The sequence below is a fragment of the Oryx dammah genome, unplaced genomic scaffold (genome assembly GCF_014754425.2).
Source record: "Oryx dammah isolate SB20612 unplaced genomic scaffold, SCBI_Odam_1.1 HiC_scaffold_24, whole genome shotgun sequence".
Classification (NCBI taxonomy): Eukaryota; Metazoa; Chordata; class Mammalia; order Artiodactyla; family Bovidae; genus Oryx; species Oryx dammah.
The window spans coordinates 74,157,021-74,174,976 of record NW_024070208.1 but is presented as its reverse complement, the minus strand read 5'-3'; the positions used below and the strand labels follow the sequence as shown (position 1 = coordinate 74,174,976).

The 17,956-nt window shown below is 46.5% G+C and overlaps 1 protein-coding gene across 22 annotated transcripts in view; it reads left to right on the top strand.

Annotated features, from left to right (window-relative positions):
• DOCK9 (dedicator of cytokinesis 9) overlaps positions 1 to 17,956 on the top strand; it is a 282,181-nt gene that overhangs the window by 117,039 nt on the left and 147,186 nt on the right. For all 22 annotated transcript variants that reach the window (XM_040267373.1, XM_040267395.1, XM_040267374.1 and 19 more), the window contains exon 2: positions 15,687 to 15,803. In XM_040267373.1, the coding sequence (XP_040123307.1) occupies positions 15,687 to 15,803 (117 nt within the window). The remainder of the gene's footprint in view (positions 1 to 15,686; positions 15,804 to 17,956) is intronic.

Here is a 17,956-nt window from a genome sequence, read left to right as displayed (position 1 = left end):
TTCCTCTCAGCCAGCACCCATCGTTTTTGTATCAGTTCTGCTGCTTCTCATCAGCCACCGAGACTGTAACATCACCGTCTCTGATTCTTGTAGGACAGTTGGGAAAACTCATTGTGTGACCCTATTACCAGAATCCCAGTAAATTGATTATATGCGGAAGGGTCATGGAGACCCACAAGATGTAGGGCCAAGAAGACAGTTAAGTGGGACCTGTCAGCAACACTGAACAATCCACTTCGCCTGCTTTAACTTCGTCACAACTTCACCTGACTGTTTTGTCTCCAGGGTGGGTAGTTTTCCCCAAATTTGTATCATCTCCCTAAGTGAAAATTTCAAGAAGTTTTCTGTTCCTTGTTCTGCCCTGAAGTGTTAAAAATTATCTGTAAAACAAAAAGTATATTTCATACAGTCTCTCCAGGCAAGAATACTGGAGCGGGTTGCCATGCCCTCCTCCAGGGTCTCTTCCCGAACCAGGGATAGAACCCAGGTCTCCCGCATCGCAGGCAGACTTTTAACCATCTGAGCCACCAGGGAAGCCCCAATGGAACTATAGCGTGAGGCACATATGTAATTCTACATTTTCTTGTAGCCAAATTACAGTGAAGTAAATATGTGTAATTAATTTTAGTAATACAGTTTTTTAACCCAGTATTTCCAAAAGTAGTATCCTTTCAGCATTTAATCCTTATAAAATATCAAGACATTATACATTCTTTTATTCATACTAAGTCTTTGGAACTGGCTGTCTATTTTACACCTGTAGCACATCTAAATTCAAGATGGTCATATGTAGCTAGAAGCTACTGTCCCGAACAATGCAGGTCTGTAACCATACACACTCCAGAGCTTCAACACCTCCAATCAGAAAAGTTGTAGGTTTTTTTGTGGGAGTGAGTCACATTTGTGAATCTGGGTTGGGGAGGAAACGCATGATTTAAGTTTAAGTTTAAGGTTGGGTTCTTGCCACAATCATGTCCATGAAGTATTTGGAAATAATGTGAATGAGCTTTTACCTCAGTTCAGTTCAGTCGCTCAGTTGTGTCCGATTGTTTGCGACCCCATGAATCACAGCACGCCAGTCCTCCCTGTCCATCACCAACTCCTGGAGTTCACTCAGACTCACGTCCATTGAGTCAGTGATGCCATCCAGCCATCTCATCCTCTGTCGTCCCCTTCTCCTCCTGCCCCCAATCCCTCCCAGCATCAGAGTCTTTTCCAATGAGTCAACTCTTCGCATGAAGAAGGAGTTTTTACCTAGTGGCATTAAAACCTCATGTTCAAATCTGGTTCTTCAGGAAGATTTAGTATTTTGGAATATGATTTGTAATGTATCAATACTTGATACAGAAAGTGATTATCTTTCAGGGAAGGACTCTGCCTTTTCTCTTTCCCACTGTGAGATTGTGGTGCTTGGGCAGTTCAGTGCAGCTTATACTTCTGGATCTCAGAGGTGGGCAGAAGGCCTCAGATTCCTGTCCTCCCTGGAGGTGTGGAGGCTGGGGCAGTGTGGCATGGCCCAGTGCTGTGCGTTCCCGGGACAAAAAGAAGTGGGGGCTTTAGGGAAGGGCTTCCTGTTCTGGAACTCTGCAGTGCTATCACGCATCTTGCTAACGGGTGATGGGAAAGGTCGTGGGGTTGGGGCCAGGAGACCCACAGGTCACCATCTGTGAGACCGTTGTTGATTCGTGGAACCCCTCTGAGGTTCGGTTTCCCCATCTAGGAAAAGGTGGTGTTGCAACTCTAAGAGTTTCGGGGCAGGTTTAGAGAGAGAATTTATGTGTGATCCAGCAAAGGCTTGTTTATGCTCTAGGGACTAAAATTCTCTGTATCTGAGTGAGCTTAATTACGTATGATCCCCATGACCAGTGCTCTGAACCACGCACTGTATATTGAAACCCTTCGGTGACCCTGTGATAAAGATAAGAAGAAAGTGGTATTTTTCAGTGCTCTGTACCACACACTGTATATTGAAACCCTTCAGTGACCCTGCAATGAAGATAAGAGAAAGTGGTATTTTTCCCATTTTCAAATGTGAATGTGGAGATTGAGTAATTTGTCCCAAGGCCACATAGTCAACAAGCAGTCGAGCCAGGATTTTTAAAAAACACTTTGTAATATGAATTTCTGGAACATACATGAAGGTAGACAGACTAGGAGAGTGGTTTTCTGACTTGGGTGGCATCGCAGGCACCCACATTGCCTGGCCCCACCCCCAGAATTTCTGATTTGGTGGCTCGGGGGGGGGATGTGCCTTTCCAGCAAGTCCCAGGCAGCTCTGGTACTGCTGGCCTAGGGCCATACTTTGAGAAGCACTGGACTGATATGATGAACCCCCATCCACCCATCACCACCTGCAACAATGGCAGTTATTTTAGGGATCAAGACTTTAATCCTGACACCCCATCCCTGCCCTTGCTGGTGTCCAAACTGCCTTCCTGGTGATGACATGCTCAGAAACTCCTGTGAACCAGAACCGTGTTCTGAATATTCCATTCCCCGCCCCACTTCCCCCCAGTGTTCACAGATAAGTAGTTTAAAGTAAGTTGTTTTGAAATCTGACTAAATCTGGGTTTTAGAGCCTTCAGCTTACTTACTTGACCTCTTCATTTCAGGGTTTCAAAAATAGCTTTTATTGACATAGGAAGAGTGAAGAATTTCAGTCCATAATGCTAAAAGTGGGAGGGAAATTATTGACGGGAACGGAGTCTGTGGTGTAGATTGAAGCTAAACTTTAGGCACCTACCGTGGTGTGTGTCTTTCTCTTTTGCCTTCATCGTTGCTTTTCACATGTGAAAAAATGGCAGGAGAATCAGCAGCTGGCGTGGTGTGTGCGAGAGATGCATACAGAGGCGTCCCTCGGGCTCTCCGCCTGTTCGCTGTCTCCTCTCTCCCTTCCCTGCCTCTCTGGCTCGTGCCCTGCCTCAGGGCAGAAAGAAGACACTTGAGGTGCAGTCTGCACAGGCCGCACTCAGCTCCACTCAGGATTCTCAGGGGCACAGGGCGTGGAGGAGGCCCGCCTAAGCCCCTCGCCCTCTGTGGCCCCGCCATTGAGCACAGCTGACTGCATGCAAGCAGTTATGTGGGCTTTTGTTAATTAGTATTATTAACTTCATTATTACCTCCATTGCCATTCCATTTTCTAGATGCCATTGATTGGACAGTTTTTCATAGTCTCTAATTCTGTTCACTTTAGTAATAGGATAATAACTTTTGGAAAACCACACTTATTTATAAAAGTGACGAATACAAAACGCAGGCGCTTTTCCTTCCATCCGACTGATTGATTTTGCATGTCCAAGTACTGCTCACACTGACATGGTGATTCAATATCTCAGTGACAAGCTCTCTTGTTTTAGTGCTCATTTCAGCACTGTGTAAAAAAAGGAATTCAGCATCTTATCAGTGTTTGTAATATAAAAAAGCGGCATTCACAAGTGTGTCATTCTTGGTGTTCGTCTCTTCTGAGGATAGCACCACATTTCAGCATGAGAAATATATTTAGATGTCTGCAAGTTTGGTGTTCATTACAGGTCCTTCTGAACATTCTCCAGTTCACCAGCTGTTGTGGTTTCATGCTGAGGTTCGAGCTTTCTTCTCAGTCCACGCTAAGATAGGGCCCCGCTTTCCTCCCCCTTTCCTCCAGTGAGCACGCAAAAATTTGAAATGTAGAGGCTGCGAGGAGGAGCGGGGACCAAGGAAGAGCGTGGTCCAGGGGTCAGGAGACCCCAGACACCAGCCCAGCTTTGCCAGCAGTTCCGCCTGGCACCTCAGGACAGTCACACAGCTCGCCCATGCTCCCAGATGTCCCTGTCTGTGAGACAGGAAGGTTGGACCAGACAAATCTCAGGTTCTGATGTTTGCACAGTTGCAGCTCTGATCTTACCGAACCTCCTTCTTGTTTTAAACATGCCCGATTCTGAACAGCTGCTGAGGCCTTTGTTCCGGCACACATTGTTAGCAGTCTGCAGAAGAACGTGTACTGCTGGAGGAGAAGGTGATCAGATGTTGGTTGTCAGGGTCTCCGGAGTCCTAATGTCCTGGGTTAAGGGAAGAAGACCGCGTGTATTACAAGGAGATCGGAGGCCATTTTCCACGGCTGGAGGATGTACGCACCTTGTTTTATGTCCCTCAGTCTCTTTGCTCCTTCACTGGTTTGCTGGCTTCCTTAGGGTCCTTCTCAACATGGCCTGCCTGCACTGTAGACTCATCCTTCACCACAGGCTGTAGTCCAGGGGTGGCTTGGAGACATGTGAGCTAATCATTGGGACGACCTCAAACAGATGCTGTTCAGAGAGTCGCTTATGTTAGAGGAGGATCAAGGGCTGCCTGGGGCATTGGTGGAGTGGGTCCCCTTGAGCAGAGCTCTAGGCCTCAGCCTCCAGTGTTCCTACCCATTCAAAGAAACTGAGGCCCTGCGGGTAACTATTGCTTCCTAAGCGTATCCGTCCAAGAGTCCACTGCTGATTTCAGGTGGCTTGTTCATTCGTGCTTTGCAGCCACATCCAATACCGTTTCAGAAAGGAGTTCTTATAAACCCAGTTTTCTGCATCACACTGGGTTCCAGTGACGCTATCACACCCTACAGGAGGTGCTCTGAGCCCTTGGCCTGTGGGGGCCTGTGCCCTCTGTGAGCTCTGCCTGGCTATCCTGAACTGCCCGCTGCTTCCTGAACTTAGGGCTTCCCTCACAGCTCAGTTGCTAAAGAATCCTCCTGCAATGCAGGAGATCCCGGTTCGATTCCTGGGTCAAGAAGATCCTCTGGAGAAGGGATAGGCTACCCTCTCCAGTATTCTTAGGCTTCTTTTGTGGCCCAGCTGGTAAAGAATCTGCCTGCAATGCAGGAGACCTGGGTTCCATCCCTGGGTTGGGAAGATCCCCTGGAGAAGGGAAAGCCTACCCACTCCAGTATTCTGGCCTGGAGAACTCCATGGACTGTATAGTCTATGGGGTCGCAGAGAGTCAGACAGGACTGAGCAACTTTTACTTCACTTCACTTCTCTTCCTGAACTCAGCTGTTCAGAGGGGATTGACCAGTCCACAGAGGAGACCCCAGCAACTTCCTATTCATAACTTTGTATTTTTTTAAACCCCATTCCCCTTTTGATGATACAGATTTCAGGCCCCACAAAATCTGGTTCCAACCGTGAGCATGCTCGTCAGCTTCTCCGTTTTCTCTGCAAGGGGTCTCCAGGCCACCCTGAAGCCTGGCTGACTCGTTCACCTCTTGGACACAGTGCTAACCAATTCCTTTAGGAAGCACCGCCCTGTTGTGCCCCTTCACTCACTGCGTGCCTGTGCAATGCAGGTGGTGTTTCAGGGGCTGGACAAAGCAGAAATCATTTAGACATAATACCAGTAAATAAAACAGAGATCTTTCCCCTCCTGGAGCTGGTAATCTAACAGGAGTGGGGAGGGGAGGAGAGTCAGTTTCACTCTAGTGGGTCAAGTGCCACTCCTGGGTTCCCATTGCTGTCGGTCACCGTGTTCTGCCTCGTTCACATGTCCACCTGCCCACTGGCTTGTGAGCTTTCTCGGGGTGGGGGCTGTGTCCTTTTCATCTCAGGATCCCAAAGACCTGGCACTGTGCACGTGGATAGGCTGCATGAAAACGCATGGAGAGAACGAACACATATCTGCTAACAGCCCTTGCACTGGGGGAAGGGGGCCACTGCTCATGTCCTGAGCTCACCCTAATTATAGGAAGGTGAGGATTGCTCCTTCAAATCTGACAGCTTCCAAGAAGTTCCTTGTGGGAGTATGGAGTGAGAGTTGTATGCAAAACGGTGGTGCAGAAAGGCTCAGGGCTGCAGGATTAACATCTGCCTTCAGAAGCCCCCCTCCTTCTTATTGCAAGCGCCCCCTCCCCACCCTCCACTCCAGCAGCAGTGCTGGGTCCTGTGGGGCAGCATGGAGAAGTGCACCATTTTGAAAAATGTACTCAGTTCCATGAAGGCTTTTCATCTCAGCCGATGGAGGTTTTGTAGCTCACAGATAAATCAAGGAAGTTCTAAATTCTTTATAAGCAGAAGCGACACATTTCTCATGTCTTAAAATAGAGTGCTCCAAGAGCTGCCGTTTCCTCAGTTTGCTATTTCAAGCAGTGGCGTTCAGGGTTTCAGCTTGTGTTAACATTTAATTACCAGACACACAAAGGCAAGAAATGACTAGAAAGTTCACGGGAAGCCATCATGTCAGAGGGGAGAGCGAGCGATAGAATCAGAAAGCCTTTTTGTTCAGCTCATCCCCTGGTTTTCGAGGCTTCGTGCACACTTGGCCAACGTCAAGCTCATTCGAGGGCCGGCACTCTCCCATTCTGCTGGATTCCAGGGGAGTCTCGTTTTCTTGGGGCTGAGAACATTACCTGACTTCCAATTGCCCGTGGATCTGGAACTTCAATTTGCGTGGATGTCAAGCGGCCAAACCCAGAGCAGCAAATGCGGTCGGAAGGACCGAGTTCAGTGAGGCTCTGAGGGAGATGGACGGGAGGGCGTATGGGTCCTGGCCTTTGGCGCCCGTGAGAGCTGCATGGTCACTGAAGGCCGGCCTGCTGCTTTGACCAGTAGATGGGTAAGGGGGCCCTATTGCATCAGTGGCTCACCTGGGCCCAGGGTGTCCCTTGAGATAGAGCCGCTTCTTACCATCATCTGGTCACGTGAACAGCCCCAGGCTGTTCTGAGTCCTGTCCAAAGAAGCCAAGGCTTTGATTCATTGAGAGAAAACCGTCTCTGGGCCCGGAGGAGTTTGCTCGCTCCATCCCACCTCCCCCTCCCAAAACTGTTCTGTCCTTTCTGACACCACTTGTAATGGAAGCATCTGTCTGGGTTTTCTTTGGGCTCAGACCCTGAATTCCAGTGTCCTCTCTGTTTATTATTATATAGTTTTCTCCATGTTCAGCCTTTTGTTTTTCTTCTCTTTGAAAGTCCTAGCCATTGTTGTCTGTTTAATATGTTCCCGGAGCATAGAAGAAAGGTTTTGTAAACAGGTTGGTGACGTTGAATGTACGTGTAGCACTCACTCAAGAACAAAAAACTCAGATTGCTGTCTTGCCAGCAACACTTTTAATAATAATATTATTAAAAGTGGCATTAAAAGTGCCCCCCGTCCCCATCTACTGGTCAAAGCAACATTTAATAATAATAATTACATTTATTATGTGCCTGCTGTTTGCTAGGCTGTGTTGAGCATTAATTCAACGAGGCCCAATAACAGCCCCACGTAACTTCATGGGCTCAGTTTTTTTTAACCACTGTGCTAAAGATGGCCTTCAACTTGATCAGTAACTGTGTGGTATGTATATGGCCCTATCAGAGCAGATCCAGATTTTCTGAGCAGTGAAACTTAGACTTTGGGGGCTTTAAGAAAAATAATTCAAGTTACAAATACAAAATAAGGCACAGAAGTGAATATTTATTTAGAATTTGAAAAGAAATCACAACCAATTACAACGTTTAAAAAGCCAAATTATCGACATTGAAAATACAGGAAAATAATACATTTTAATCAGTGAACCTCTTGACACATTTTAATCAGTGAACCTCTTGACACACCTGAGTAATACTTTCTTTGAGACATTTTTTGGCTTCATACTCATATCACCTCTTCCTACGATCATGACTTTGTGTTATCAATCTGTCACAAGAATTAGATCATTCCGTCTTTCCTGTAGCAAGATTAGTTGAAATTTGTATTTGATTAATCATAGTTTAGAAGCGTTTAGCTTTGCAGTGTTTGGTGACATCACATGAACTTTTAGGATTGAATAAATCTCTACTAGGGTCACCATATAGGAGCTGTGTGCCTTGGGGGCATTCTGAGTTTGTGTGATGACTGATCTGCGATACCTCCAAGCAGTTCTGGTCCAAAATCTTGGGATGTGCCTGTGTCGTGGTATGGCTTCTGTGCACCTCCTTGTCGTATCGCCTACATGACGTTGGGAGGACCGACTTAATGAGCCACGTTCCTGTAAATCTTCCTAAACCAAGATGCCAAGCAACAGTCGACCTCAACAGGGATGTATGGAGCCTGGAGAGGGGCTCTGCAAGGGAAGGGCATTGAGCTGTCACAGTGTCTCTGGGTCCTGGGCTCGGTGCTGAGGGGGCATAGAGACAAGGAGACCCGGCCCCGTCCCAGGGCGCTAACAGTGGGGGAGATGAGCTCTCCACGGGTCATTTCAACGCATGGCCGAAGGAACTGTATCCTAGGCCTGCTCCTAACGAGGCCACAGTTTTCAGAGAAGGGACAGGCTGCCTTCTGATGGGCTGAGGTGGTGCCCCAGTTATGTGGCCACGCACTGCCTGCCCCGGGGCTAGGGCAACACTGCTTCCACTTTCTTGGCAGCTCTGCTTGTGTCAGATTTGTTTTTTTAGAGCAACGATTCTGCTGCTAAAATAAAGCCTCTGTGGACCGCTGCAAAGGGCTGTAGGATTGTGACAGGTGGGTCGGTGTGGGGAGTGACAAGCACACTCCCTGTGTCCTGGGCCCCCGGGTTAGAGACGCCACTGGAACCCACGTATCCACGTGCCCAGGGAGGGCTGAGCTGTCGCATCAAGGAGTTCAAACCCTTGCCCTCAGAATTCTCATTCTTCCCCCAGCCCTCGCGAGGCAGCACTTCCTTGGTGACGTGAGAAGATCTCACAGCCCATGGACGGCAGCTGGTGCCATCTCTACTTCAGCTCTGCATCAGCGTCTGCTGGCACCTGCCACTAAACTAAACTAGGTGTTTATGAGCCTCCAGGGTTTCTTGGACTCAGTTCCATAGCTAGTCTCCAGGGAAGGGCAGCCCTCCCTCCGCCCCAAACTAGGTAAAACCTTTGGCAAGTACTGTGTATATCCATTTCTGAGGGGAGGGGCCCTCGGTCTCAGGGGGTCCATAGCCTCAGGGAGATAAAAACTCTCCGCATGGTCTCGTTCCGTGTTCATCCCTGAACTCACACATTCCAGCACAGCTCCCGGGCCATCACGGTAGTCCAGGTGTTCTTCAGAATCCCTGGGAGAGCTGCTTCCAGGATGGTTGGTCCCCGTTCCTGGAGCTTCTGATTCAGGCTTGGGATGAGGCCTCAGAATTTACATCTGTTTCAGCTTCCCAGGTGATGCTGACGGTGCTGTTCCCCGGACCCTGCTTTGAGAACCACTGTTGTAGACTGTTGTGGCCTCGTAGCACCACAGTCCTCTCCCCGTCTGATTTCACAGTAACCGAGAAATGAATGTTCATACATAAGGACTTTTATAAAAAAAAAGTATTTATTTTTAGTTGGAGGATAATTGCTTTGCAACGTTGTGTTGATTCCTGCCTCACATTAGCGTGAATCAGCCATAGGCATGCACAGGCCCCCACCTTCCTGAAGCTCCCTCCCACCCCATCCCAGCCCTCCAGGTCATCACAGAGCACCAGGCTGAGCTCCCTGTGTCAGACAGCAGCTTCCCACTAGCTAGCTATTTCACACATGGGAATATGTGTATTTCAGTGCTGCTCTCTCAACTTGTCCCATTCTCCTCTGGCCCGACTATAACCATCAGTCTGTACATTATGTATGTATGAGTCTCTATTCCTGCCTTGCAAATAGGTTCATTGGGACATTCCATATGGGGATTCCATTTTTCTAGATTCCACATATTTGCATTAGTAAGCGACATTTGTTTTTCTTTTTCTGACTTACTTCACACTGTATAACAGGCTCTAGGCTCATCTCAGAGAAGGCGATGGCACCCCACTCCAGTACTCTCGCCTGGAAAATCCCATGGACGGAAGAGCTTGGTAGGCTGCAGCCCACGGGGTCACGAAGAGTCCGACACGACTGAGCGACTTCCCTTTCACTTTTCACTTTCATGCACTGGAGAAGGAAATGGCAACCCACTCCACTGTTCTTGCCTGGAGAATCCCGGGGATGGGGGAGCCTGGTGGGCTGCCATCAATGGGGTCACACAGAGTCGGACACGACTGAAGTGACTTAGCAGCAGCAGCAGGCTCGTCCGATAGATAAGAGCTTTTAAGCTCCAAACGAGGGAGGGAGCTGAAGGACCTGCGTATAGATTGAGTTGCACATTATACACACCATGAAAGCACAGTCACGCACTGGACATGTTCCCAACATCCTAGACCCGGGAGCTGGCCGAGCCCCATCCTGCCTAGGGAGGCACAAGTGTCCTGGAATATGGAAAATTCAAGCAGGTAAATGTGCAGAGTTCCAAAACCTGCTAGTTCTAATGGCCTGGGCGTTGGCCATTCATCAGTTTAGGTAGTTCTGGACCCACATATTTCTTTTGAAGATAAACCAAGAATTGGTATGTCGACTATACCTCAACTGAAAAAAATAAAGTAGCCCTTCATATAATCAGGCTTCGTAAGATGCCTGAACTCCTGCTCTCTGTACATCCCGGCTTGGCCCGGCGCTGCCTCAGGCTTACTTTATGTGAATGGTTGCCTCCTCAGCTTAAGCTGGAAGTTTAATCAATAACTCCCTGTGTGATTGGCCCAATCCCCCGCACCCCTCAGCTAGTGACTGTCCTAGCCCTGAGTCTAGACAGGCTCCAGTGTGCGCAGTCATCAGCAGGAAACAGCGGTCCTCACTGTGACTTCCAGCTCAGAGAGCCACAGGGCATGCATTCCAGCTGCTCCCTGGCACCCGAGGAGCCCTTCTGACGCCAGGCCCCCTGTCACTGATGGCCAGCCCTCCCACTTGCAGTGAAGATTGCTGTCGTGTCCTGCCTCCCATCAGCTGTACGTGGTGGGGTGTCACTCCACAACTGTGGCCTCTGACTTGTAAGAGTCCTCGTCCAGTACATCGTTGATTTTCTCTGTCGCTGACTCCAGGTTCTCTCTTTGGCCTCATGGCTGGGCAGTTGCAAGGACTGCAGGACTGTGGGGTGCAGTCCAACACTCTCGAGTCATGTCACCAGGAGAAACACTGAGCTTAGGTGTGTTGAGATGGCTTTAAAGCCAAGGTCGTAGCCAGCTCTGCACTAAGCCTCTTTCTTCTGAACCAGGAGTCTGGCTGTCTGGTAATTAACTTAATCTCGTTTTGCTCTTCAGTTCAGTTGCTCAGTCGTGTCTGACTCTTTGCGACCCCATGGGCTGCAGCACACCAGGCCTCCTTGTCCATCACCAACTCCCAGAGCTTCCTCAAACTCATGTCCATCGAGTCATTGTGCTGTTTGTATGTCATTTTCTGTCACCAGTGATGCTGCAGGCCAGCTTCCTACACTGGTAGGCTGAGGTTCCCCCACCACAGACCCCCCCCAAAAAAACACATGTGACCAGCTGGAAAAGCTTAGTGGAGCTGAAGAACAGTGAACAGCTGTAACCAGTGAATCATCACTTTAAAGAGGAATGGAAAATAGGCAATTGTGCTCTTAACCCACAGCTTGGTAGACACTGGCCCCCTCATGTCTCCCAAGCCCCCCTCCCTGTCATTTTTGTGTGTCTCCTGTTGCTGTCTTTAACTTGCCCTTATGTTCCCTCCATCTCTGCATCTTCTACCTCCGCCACCCTGAGGTGGCTGTCACTTGTGTCTCTTCTTCTCCCCCATCTCCATCTTGGCCCTTTTCCTGTCTTTCTTCACCAGTCTCCACTCTCAGCCTTTATCCTCTGATGGTTTCTTTCTTCCCTCCTCCTAAAAGCCACGTGTGGAAGGCAGGCACTGGGCCAGCTATCTGTGTTTGAAGCAGGAGCTTTCTGCCTTGCTCTTAACTTAGGTAGCAGGTGGGTGGCTCTCCTCTGGCCCCTTTCCCCTGGAGTCAGGGGCTCTGTTGGGGACAGTGCCCTATGCAGTTGCTGAAAACCTCCCCCTGGTCAGGTCTCCAAGAGTCGTTTCATTGAGCAACTTAAGGGTGTGTACACGTGTCAACTCTTCCCAGTCCTGGAGACCGCAGAAGACATGTTATTCTTCCCTGCTGCTGCTGCTGCTGCTGAGTCGTATCAGTCGTGTCCGACTCTGTGCAACCCAATAGACAGCAGCCCACCAGGCTTCGCCGTCCCTGGGATTCTCCAGGCAAGAACACTGGAGTGGGTTGCCATTTCCTTCTCCAATGCATGAAAGTGAAAAGTGAAAGTGAAGTCGCTCAGTTGTGTCCGACTCTTCACAACCCCATGGACTGCGGCCCACCAGGCTCCTCCGTTAATGGGATTTTCCAGGCAAGAGTGCTGGAGTGGGGTGCCATTGCCTTCTCCGATTCTTCCCTGAGGTTTCCTTTATTTCTAATTCTTCCCTGAGAGGTAGGATTTGAAACATTGCCATCCTCCTATGAGCTTTCCTGATTCACATGCACCATCCGTCTTTTAAAAGAGAGATTGATTTATAAACTTATAAACACACTGTACCGCAGTCGAGCGTTGGTGAGCACTGACCCTTCGCAAGGCAGCCTGGGGAAGGAAGAGTTCTGACCGACAGGAGACTGTGTTCTCATCCCTTTTGTTGGCTACTGGGTGGCTGTGAGCTCAACTCCTGATTCTCGGTTCACTGATCCTCAGTTCTGGGGCTCAGTCGGATGGAGTGATGTTTCCACGCCTACCTCTTCGTGGTGTTAAAGGATAGCCTGAGGCATATTAAACATTTCAAGAGTTGGTTTGAGCAAAAATAGATTGGAATTGAGCAATACCCAATTCCCAGAGGTTGGGAATGCTCTGATGGTAGGAGCTGGGGAAAGACTTTTGTAAAGAAAAGTGCAGAAGTAAAGAAAGGAGCTATCGACTGGCTCCAGCACAGAGCCTAGTTGGCTGTTTGTGCTGGGTTGTCCTTAGTGTTTTGATTTCATAACCTTGAGGCATTTACAGGCTTACATTTCCATTTGCTTACATAGGCAGCCACCTATGGCATTAGAAGCACCTTGGACTGATGGCCTCTGGGTTTAATTAATTTAACAGTGGATTAAGTGTGATCATCTGTGTGAAAACACCTTGAAAGTTAACAGCGGCCCGCAGAAGCAAGGTAGTCCTAATACCTACAACGTTACATTAAATACTGCCAAGATACCTCCAGGGGAAAACTATAATTAACTTCATTAACAAAAGCATTAGTTGGTGTGCTAAATAGCAAAAGTGATTTATGACTATGTTGTTAGTTTTCATTTATGAAAGATTTAAGAAGTCCAAGTTCAGTCAAATGGTGAGAGCTGTCATTAAATGCACTTAAGATGTAAACGTATTGTCTGTATCGGTCCATAGGCAGGAAACACATCACTTATTTGAACGTGGACAATTAACATCCATTTTGCCAACAAGCACCTGTAGACTGATTACTATACACAGCATAACAAACTGAAATAAAGGAGGAAATGATTTAAGTTGAATTAACATACTTTGGAGAACACTTTCATTTTCTATGACAGTTCTTACTTGAAAATAACTACCCACTCCAGTACTCTGGCCTGAAGAATTCCATGGACTGTATAGTCCATGGGGTTGCAAAGAGTCGGACACAACTGAGTGAATTTCACTTTCACTTTCAAATCTTTTTTGGGCCTCTTTTAAATGTAAAAACAGTTTAACATTACAAATATTTTGAAAGAAGAAATTACCTACACTTTTCACAAGACAGCTTTACTTTTTTTGATTGTATATATTTTTAATCTCCATCCATAAACATGTACTTTTATAATAATTGTGCACTTATTTGGGCACTGTTTTTTTTTCTCAGAATATTTTGTAGAGTCTACTTAAATCAAGTAATTGACATTAAAGATGGGCATTTTATACTTCTACTAGAGTAAGGTGACTGCCTCAGTAAGAAAATTGAGAACGTCCATGGCGTAACACAGCAGATGCTTTTAGTTCTTGTTCACAGGCTGTTTCAGTGCCTGTTGTAAGCAGGCAGCCTTCTGCCTGGTGATGCAGGATCCAGACTCCTTCCATCTTGGGGTTGCGCCCTCCCCTCAGCCTCCTGAGTCCACTGCTGGGTCCACTGTGTGCTGCTGGCAGTGGGGCATAGGGAGGGAGCAGGGGAGAGAGGCTGTCTCTCAGATCCGGAGGCTGGGAAGTCCAAGATCAAGGCATGGGCAGATTCAGTGTTTGCCTAGGGTCTGCTTCGGTTCATGGATGCTCTATTCTTGCTGTGTCCTCACATGGCAGAATGGACGGGAGAGCTTCTGGACGTCTTTCTTATAAGGACACCCATTCATGAGGGTTCCACCCTCATTACCTGATCACCTCCCCAAAACCCGATTTTGAAATCTCATTGTTTTTCAGGATTAGGTTACAACACATGGGTTTTCAGGACACAGTCAGTCAGTCTATAGCAGAGGCTTTTTATGAGCCAGGCTTGGCAGCAGGCCACATCCCTTCCACTCACATGCCGTTGGTCACAAGACAGTCATGTGACCACACTCAACTATGGGGAGGCTGGGAAATGTAGTCCAGCTCTATTTGGAAGGAAAGGATACAGATTTGAGGAACACAGGGCAGTCTGTCACAATTCCTAATCTAGTTGCCATATACCAGATATCTTTAGTATTTTTCCTATATATGAATCGCCATTTTACTATATAGAGCATTTGTTGAAATTGTATTTATCAGATGTTTTTATAAATAGTTTTAGAAATAATATTGCAGTAAAGGATTTATTGATATAATGAATTTATTTCTGATAACTGTGTGTGTGTGTGCATGCACGCATATATATCTCTTTAGCACTTGGCATACTGTGCTATAATTAGTTGAATATGTATCTTTACTGTTGAGTTAGCCTAGTTAGTGCCTTGTATGTGGAAAGTGATCACTAAACACTGTGACAATGACTAGAACTAGATGAGATTTTTTAGTGACTTTGGAAATGGCTAGAAAAGGCATATTCTTTCCAGTTCGTTGCCTCATTCTTCTGATTAGTGCACGCTAGGAATGGCCACCACTATCCCCTGGGGCTCACCCACAAGCCCTGGTTTAAGTACTTTCTCCCCCTTACTGGCCTGGCTTTAGTCCTGCTCACATTTCTCTGTATTTCGGTGTTGTATATGTAAGTAGGTAGATAGATCGGATTAGACAGGGCTATTTTGAGACTCAGAAGAGTTTCACACAGTTTTATATAAAATTTTGAGCTCCGTGGATGTTTTAAGCCCAGGACCAAGAAGAGATGGTCATGGCTGGAGCCACTGGCCATCGTTGCCAGATCATGGCTGGAACCCCAAGCAGGGTGGCTCTGGGAATGCTTAAGGCTTAGAAGGGAACTGACCTAGCCAGGGGTGACCCAAGATGTGACTGGAAGTTCCACCAGACCCCATAGCCTCCTTTGTACTTAAATAACCAAACAAGCAGAGGACCAGGAAGTTTATTCTGTTCTTTTGAAAACAACTTGTTTCTCTTGCTTTTGATTCTTCCTAATAGCAAAGCTGCCATACTCTCATTGTAGAGAAGTTGGAGAATGCAAAAACATGTAGAGTAGGATGGATAAGGGACCTGTGCTTCAGGCTTCCTGGGTGGCTCAGTGGTAAAGCATCTGCCTACCAATGCAGGAGACATGGCTTTAATCCCTGAGTTGGGAAGGTCCCCTGGAGAAGGAAATGACTACCTACTTGAGCCAGTTTATTCTTGCCTGGGAAATTCCATGGGCAGAGGAGCCTTGTGGGCTACAGATAGGGGTCGCAAAGAGTCAGACATGATTGAGCACTCACGCACGCATGCAGGATGTGTAAAGTTCTTCAGTATTGAGAAGTTGCGTTTATCTGTAGGTGTTTCAATTGCTTATCTCTTCACCTTCCAGGCCAAGCCAAAGCTGATTGAGCCGCTAGACTATGAAAATGTCATCGTCCAGAAGAAGACACAGATCCTGAATGACTGTCTACGGGAGATGCTGCTCTTCCCATATGATGACTTTCAGGTGAGGGCAAATAGCATCGGCGGTTGAGCTTTACAAATAGTTCTTTTCTGTCTCTTGGTTTATTGTTGGGTTAGTTCATTTAAGGAATTAAAAAATGAAAAGAAGAGATGCTATTTAAGAGAGAAAAGTTATTGCCATTATCTTGTTCCAAGCATTCCCTCATGACTTGATTTTTTATTGGTATTTTTTTACATATGTATGTGTGTGTGTGTACACACAGAGATATGAATATGTTACGTGTGTGCATATATGTGAATATGTGCATATTCATATGCATAAAACACACATACATATATAACACAAATGTGTTCTCAAGCATTTATCTTTTATCTTGAATAGAAGTGGTATCAGTTCAGTCGCTCAGTTGTGTTTGACTTTTGGACTGCAGCACCCCAGACTTCCCTGTCCATAGTCTGGGCTAATTCTGTAGACGCAAGTGCCTCCTACATCTTAGGGAATTTGTTTGAAGAGGATTTTAGGGGTTTTGCCCAGTGCCTTGGAGTCTTAAGGATGGGATTGGCTCAGAAGTGGTAGAAGGTTTTGTCAGGTGTCATTTTAAGCTGTCACTTTGGGAGACTGCCTGGAGAGAGGCCCTGAACTGTGCATGGGCTCACTGAAAAGAGTTTGGGGCTCCTGACATCCAGGAATGTCCTAACATGTACCTCACTGATGCAGTGACAGGTGCTGTTTCTGGGAACTCAGTAGCTGCCAGCAGAGGACTCAGCATAGCTTTTGTTATGAGCGGCTCTTTAGATGGCTGCTTGAAGCCTTTCAGACTATGTCCTGTGCTCAGTGACCCACAACAGCTTCCAGGCCAGTGAGGAGTGATGGAACCCCAGTCACGTTAGATGCTTGGCAGCCTGGAGTCACATCCATTCACTGGAGACTCCAGTTACTGCCCTTGCTCTCCTGGGATTTTTGGAGCTTCCTTCTTCTCTACCTGATGCTGTTATCATCCAAGACTTGTCTGTCCTGAATTAAAGTATCGCGCCCACCCCCCCTACCTCCGCCTTTTTTTTGAAGCTTCCTTGATTCTTTGTTGTTTAATTTTAAAAACTAATATATGCTTGTAACAAACAAATAAGCATGCCCTATTGAAACACTTGACATTAAAAAGCCTCCCCTCCACCTTCTTTTTAATCCCACTCCCCAGAATATCAGTTGCTGTATATACAGTTTTCTATGTATTCAATTGTCTTTGGAAACGTCCATGTTAATAACAATCATCAAATCATATTCTTTGAAGTTTTTTTATCCCCTACCAAATTTAAGAGCTTCTAGTTTACAACAAAGGTGAGAATTTTCACAAATATTCACTTGTTCAAACTTGTGAGAGATACTTGTGGGGAAAATGATGATTCTTCAGTTCTTTCCTGAAAAATTCGGAATGCCACAGAAATGAAATTGGGCATTAGTGGGATGTTCCACTGATAAATGGTTTCAAATCATGGCCTAAAATACAGTGCCCTTGAAAACTTCGTTACAAGAATAGGTTACCCACCTAAAAGATGAATAAATGGAAACCTCAGAATGAAGTCTTTCCTCTGTGATTTTGACAACAGATTTGTTAACATGAGGAGTTAAATTAGATGATTATAAATTAGACTCCATGTGGACATATTTTTCCTGTACTGTGCTCTAAGGAAGCTAAAGGTTATCTCAAGTTTCTCTGAGCATGAAGAATTAGTATCTGTTCTTAGTATCAGTTAGAGTAACAAAGTTATTTCTAGTTTTGCAGCCTGGAATGAAAAATTTTATTTGAAAACTGGAGATCCAGTTGCTTCAGAAGCAAACCAACCCCAGAAATAAGATACACTTAATTTAATTTCATTTTTTATCTCACCAACAAAGAACCTGAATGTTTAAGCAGTTGTAGAAACGGATGATTAAAACTTTCAGAAAAACTCATTTTTTCCTTTCACCTGTAAACAACTTTTCTTGGGATACCAGACATAAATATTCTAGGAACAGCCAAGAACTCATTGACATTTTGCTAGCCAAGATTGAATGAAGAGTGTTAAGTTCTGTTTAGGGGAAGCTTTTTCAAAGATTAAGGAGCTTGAATTTCAGCTTTGATCCCCATCACAGTAATTGCAATGGGCCACATGGAAGTTTAGATGCTATTGCTTTTTCCTAGGAGTCCTCCTGTATCC